At 38.0% G+C, this 5416-nt stretch overlaps 1 protein-coding gene across 1 annotated transcript; it reads right to left on the bottom strand.

Annotated features, from left to right (window-relative positions):
* Positions 1-722: 722 nt before the first annotated feature.
* ZBTB34 (zinc finger and BTB domain containing 34) lies at positions 723-3772 on the bottom strand. The gene is made up of 2 exons (XM_009708782.1): positions 3732-3772; positions 723-2432 (listed from the first exon to the last, which is right to left on the bottom strand). The coding sequence occupies exons 1-2, from the start codon at positions 3770-3772 to the stop codon at positions 911-913; spliced, it is 1563 nt and encodes a 520-aa protein (XP_009707084.1). The 3' UTR covers positions 723-910.
* Between the last annotated feature and the right edge of the window lie 1644 nt (positions 3773-5416).

Here is a 5416-nt window from a genome sequence, read left to right as displayed (position 1 = left end):
GTCAGCACCACAGGTTGTCCAGCTTGCGTTCTAGACAACTAACAAAACCCCTCAACAATTTAACCTTAATTTAATAGATTTATGGCATTTGGTTTACATATGTTATAAAGCAAAGCTATTAAAACAAGCTAATTCACTTTGCTCACTTTTGCACACAAAGTAATAGTTTAATAAAATGAAAACCAAACAACATTCTTTTAAAACCAAAACCATCCTCCCAGAGTCCGAAGTCCTAAATCCTAAGCGGAGAGGAAACCTAGCAGTTGAAAGAGTGGTACCTGGTATAAACCTTGACATACTTTTACATTCACCTCAACCAGAATAGGAAAAGTGAAAGCATTTTATATATATAAAGCAAATTTATATATATAAACAGACTAACTACCAAAAACAGTTAGTAAAAGCAAACAGATTTCATTGTGACACGCAGAAGGAATCAAAGCTATGATATTTTCTTCTCTCCCCACTGCTGTGTAACTCATTACCAGCAACAGGATTTGAGAAATAAAATAAAGGAGATTACAGTTTCTTGTTGTATCCAGCAGAGCTGCCAATCTTATGCTAATATCCTTTTCCACTGGAATTTGTGTCTTGCCAGATCAACCAGTAGGGACACTTTAGCAGACTCTTCCTATCCTTTCCGCAGCACACTGTCTTTTATATTTCGAGCATCTTCAAAAGTATATTAAAAAAACCAACCAAACAAACCCAAAACGCAACAACCCAGCCTCCTTCAAAAACAAATACTACTTATGTAGTCTTCTCCAGAAACCATTTCAAACTGATTTCCAGAAGGTCAGGAAAATTAAAAGGCTTTTATACTTGTACTGAAGATTACTAAAAGAATAAAACATTTAAAAAATACATTAGTTAAATGTGCTTGTTTGTGTTGCACTTAGAACATAATACTTTAATCAGATGTGTTAGACATTGCATGAATTTCCATACTAGAATCCATAGCTTCAGAAGCTGAAGCATCATTATCTACTTTCTGTTCCACAAATGCTTCTGTTCTGTCTGGAGACTCTACCCTGTTTCTTACTTCTGTTACCCCAGGGTGATTTTTTCGCAAATGCTGGTTTAGTGTACCCTGGAAAGGAAAACACTTTCCACAGATCTCACAGCGAAAGGGCTTGTCATCTGTGTGACCACGAATATGATACTCAAGTTGGTCCTTGCGGGTATATTTCTTCCCACAAAACTTGCACACGAAAGGAGTTATTCCCATGTGCAATCGCATGTGTCGATCAAGGCTCCCTTTCTGGTTGAAAGACTTTCCACAGTAAATACAAATTAGCCTCTCATTGTATGGATACCAATGACCTCTTGTGTTTCTTTCCTGTGGACTATTTTCATATCCCGGGTTACTCACCATGGATTCACTGTCAGTCCCTTGCACCAAGCCCTGAACATCGCTATGCAAGTGACCAGTGGATACCCGTTTTTGGCGTGCACGACCCCCTCTGAAACAGCTCAGCATTGACCTTGAAGGGCTCGTATTGCTCAGGCTTCCGAAGGTTTCAGACATACCTGTAGCCTGTGATGAGGCATGGGTAAATGAATAAACGTGTTGTAAGACAGACCCATAGGAACCAACATTTACTGCCACCACTTGCTCTCCATCCACCATTTCAGTATGATATCCATCATCACCAAGGGAAGAGCTATCAGAGCAGCTTGGCCTGTCAGACTTCTCCATTTTAACTTTCACCTCTGCAATCTGACTTTCCCTTACTATCAAGTCTCCTTGCTCATGATCACCTTCAATCTGAATCTCATATTCAGAGATACTCCCACTGCTTCCTCGATCTGAATGCCCTTCTTCTTGCAGACGACTACGTAGAGTTTTGCCTGGAGTAGCTTCCATCCTAAGATCGCTGCCTGCTGTTGACTGTCGCACCTGAGAGCAATAGGGGGGAGATATCTCAATAGGATTGGCAAAGTAGCTGCTGTCTTTAACTCCATTGCGATTTTCTGAATTTTCTTCAGCACCAACAGTGACAGAGTCAACATCACCAACACTGATCTTTGAATGAATACTCTCCAGTATCTGTGTGCATTTATCAATGACGCACTGCATCTGTAGAAAGCTAGCTGCAGTTAGAAAACTAACAACATCCTTCAGCTGTAAGGACATCCTTCCAGTGTAACAAAAAGAAAGCAACTGTTCAAAAACATTGGGATTTTTAATAACTGATATTGATAAGCCACTCATGGTGCTTAATGCTGAATGGTCACGGAAATACGGAGAACTCGCAGCTAAGACAGCTTTATGGGCTCGAAATGGCTGACCCTGAATATGCACAATTATGTCACATAGCTTTCCTTGCAAGCGGAGTTCGTTTAACTGGCTCAGAACAGTGTTGCTGTACTCGGGCACATCAAACTGAATGAAACTGCTGCTGTCCATTTCTACTGATGTAAAGAGTAATCTGAAAGAAAAATAAGAAGATTTACAACTGAGAATGAATACAGAGTTTTCTATTTCAAAAATAAATGCTTGCACATGTAGAAGTTAAATCACCACATTAATCTGTTTAAGGTGTGTTACAACAAAACAGTTGGTATAAATACTTGATATAATACAAAAAAGTAGAGTCAATCTACCCAATTCTTGCATTTCTATAATTTGAATCATCCTTCTGTAACATTCACAATTCAATTGCTCATAATACATCACAGGCTTCCTGGGACAGTCTATATCCTAAAAGGAACTTTGCAATTTCACTCCCTGGTAAGAACTGCAGAACAATACCCCCAACCTCCCAAAAGAATATTAATTTTCTAGTCATTAGGCAACTTAAAAACCTCAGAACCTTTAGTAGGTCTTCAAGCCAGATATTACATCAATACTTGCAGGGAATTGCATTGTTAAATTGCCCAAGAACAATTTTTGGAAGGTACTTCATGAAGTTTGAAAAACCTGCTAAAGAAAAGCCACAGGCGCATATGTGTGTGTGTGCATACACACACACACAAATGTTTTAAAAAAACATTCCTTAGGTCTAGATATGTTTTTTTCAGAGGAGATTAATATACTACACCAGTGACATTTCTCTTTAAACATTTACCTCCTTAGAAAATAATCTGAACCATTTTTACTTTTTAAAAATAACTAATTGGTCAATATTCACGTCACAAAACAAGGAAATCTTAGTGAGAGGAAACATTTAAGTGTGGACTCAATTCCAAACTATTTACCCAGTGTGTCAGAAGTTCCCAGATAATAATGAATTTGTGTCAATATGCGAGGCAGCATTTGAAGGAAAACTGTTTGAGTCACCCATGGACTTTAAATTTTTTTAAATTTCCTTTTGTGATTTTAATTATTTTTTTTTTAAATAAACCATGATGTGAACTTTGAAGCTCATCTGACACAGCAGTGATTTCCTAGCTAGAATGATTTGACATTTAAATTGTAACCTAACTCAAAAGCCGTAAGTACCCAAATTTGCCTGATACACTGGGAAAGGATCTTCCAAGAGGCTTTAGAAAAAATATATACATTTCAAAATAAGATCTAAAGAAAAGCACTTCACCAACTTTTCATAAAGTAGTATCATAAAAAGTGCATACACACTTGTCCCTTTGAGAGTGTCTCTCTGTAGCAGACATCACCTTACATTCCCCAGAGTGGGCTCCTAATCAAGTGCCCAAGAATCTTCAGACTTTTATTGCTATTCTTGTTCTTATTAATGCAGAGGTCTAAACACATAATATTGCCACCATACCTGCTTTTCCAATTGAACAAACAGATCTCAACATCATCCATTGACTTCTGATGCAGGAAGCATGTCCAATGTATCACAACACACTAGTGGATTTTTTTTTTTTCTATTTATGTCTTATGTTACATGCTGTAATGGGACATATGAACAATTTAAATCAAATTATGAAAATTCAGGCACTCACAAAACGAACAGCTAGAAATATGATAAAAAGCCTACAAGGAAGAAATGGAGCTATATCAGCTGACTGTCACTTAAAACTAACATTCATAACCTTCACAAATGGAACTTTTCAGCAGAGAAACAAGACACCAGCTTCCCAACTTGACTTACATTATGTCTGATTTAGAAAACCATCAAAAACTCTCACAGAGCATTCAAAATCAGGTTATCAGAGTTGCTAAACATGTTCTGTAAGTTACCATCGTGTCATAGATTAAAATGGGTAAACCAGACTTCATTGGAGTTTTTACTGTTGTTTTACAGTTGTAAAAGCAGGGGAAAAGATGTTTTATATGGTCTTATAACTGATGAGGGAAATAAGGACTAAAAGGTGGGTAACAGAAGTGATATGATCGCCATCTATACAAAGATAGCTTTGGCAGGACAGTTATTCAGCGAACAAAGCTACAAAATGATTCAGAGCTTTTGAGCTGATGAAAGTCAGATATAGGTCAGAAATCAAACATTACAACAAACAAACAAAACCCAGTCTAACAGTGGTGTAGTTAAACAGCAAGATTAACTTTGTTACTTTGAGCATGTCTGCATGTTGTACAGAGAACCACTGTGCAAGTCCCTAGCAGATGCATCCACTCCATTGGGAAGACAGAAGTCTCAGCAATTAGGATACATGTTTGTCAACTTCACTCCCGTTTAACAGGGCAGCAGGCTTCCTTAGAAACCACAGGTAAGTCACTAGCTTTAATTTGTGGGGCTTATGAGCTATGCACAAACAGAACATCAGGACATTCCTGACTAAGCTTCTCTTTGCTAAGTGGAGGGAAGAGCTTTTGTTGACCTGAAGTGACATGAATCGACAAGTTACCTAAGTTGAGGACTGTGTACAAACTACAAGACCAGTCCCCCAACAGCAATAATTTGTCACTCTGCATCATTTCGAATCCTTGGGGTAAGGAACTAGATCTTGGTCAAGCCTCGCTTAAATCCGATCAGAAATTACTCCTTTTTTTGTGTCTAGAATGTACAGAAAGTTTCTCATATCTAGAAAGTAGCTTTCCTCCTAGCCCCATACTTCCCTAAGGGCTCTTACAACAACTTAGAGAACAACTTAGTGCTAGACAAAATACTAAAATACAAACTGTCACCACTAGCACTAGTCCAGACAGAAGGAATGAATTAAGGATAGGTACCTGAGCAGAAAGAAGATGGACATTTTATACCTTACCATGAAGAAAAAAATTACGTTCTTTTGATCATGGCATCTTAGCATCTCTAGATGAATTCACACTCCCTAGGACACAGCTACACATTGAAAATGGACGTGAACACATACCAGAGAACCAAGAAGAGAGGAACACCAAGAGAAACAGGATCCTCAGCGATCCTTGCACATCACAACTCTGTTAGAACATCTAATTACCTCCACAGGCATATGTATCTATAACCAATTCTACATCCTTGTTCTTAGAGTTGCTTCATCATTTTTTTTGGGAAACAAAGAAGTT

The sequence above is a fragment of the Cariama cristata genome, unplaced genomic scaffold (assembly GCF_000690535.1).
Source record: "Cariama cristata isolate BGI_N322 unplaced genomic scaffold, ASM69053v1 scaffold45830, whole genome shotgun sequence".
Lineage (NCBI taxonomy): Eukaryota > Metazoa > Chordata > Aves > Cariamiformes > Cariamidae > Cariama > Cariama cristata.
Note: the sequence above shows the minus strand (reverse complement) of the source record. Positions and strands in the feature narration are given on the sequence as shown.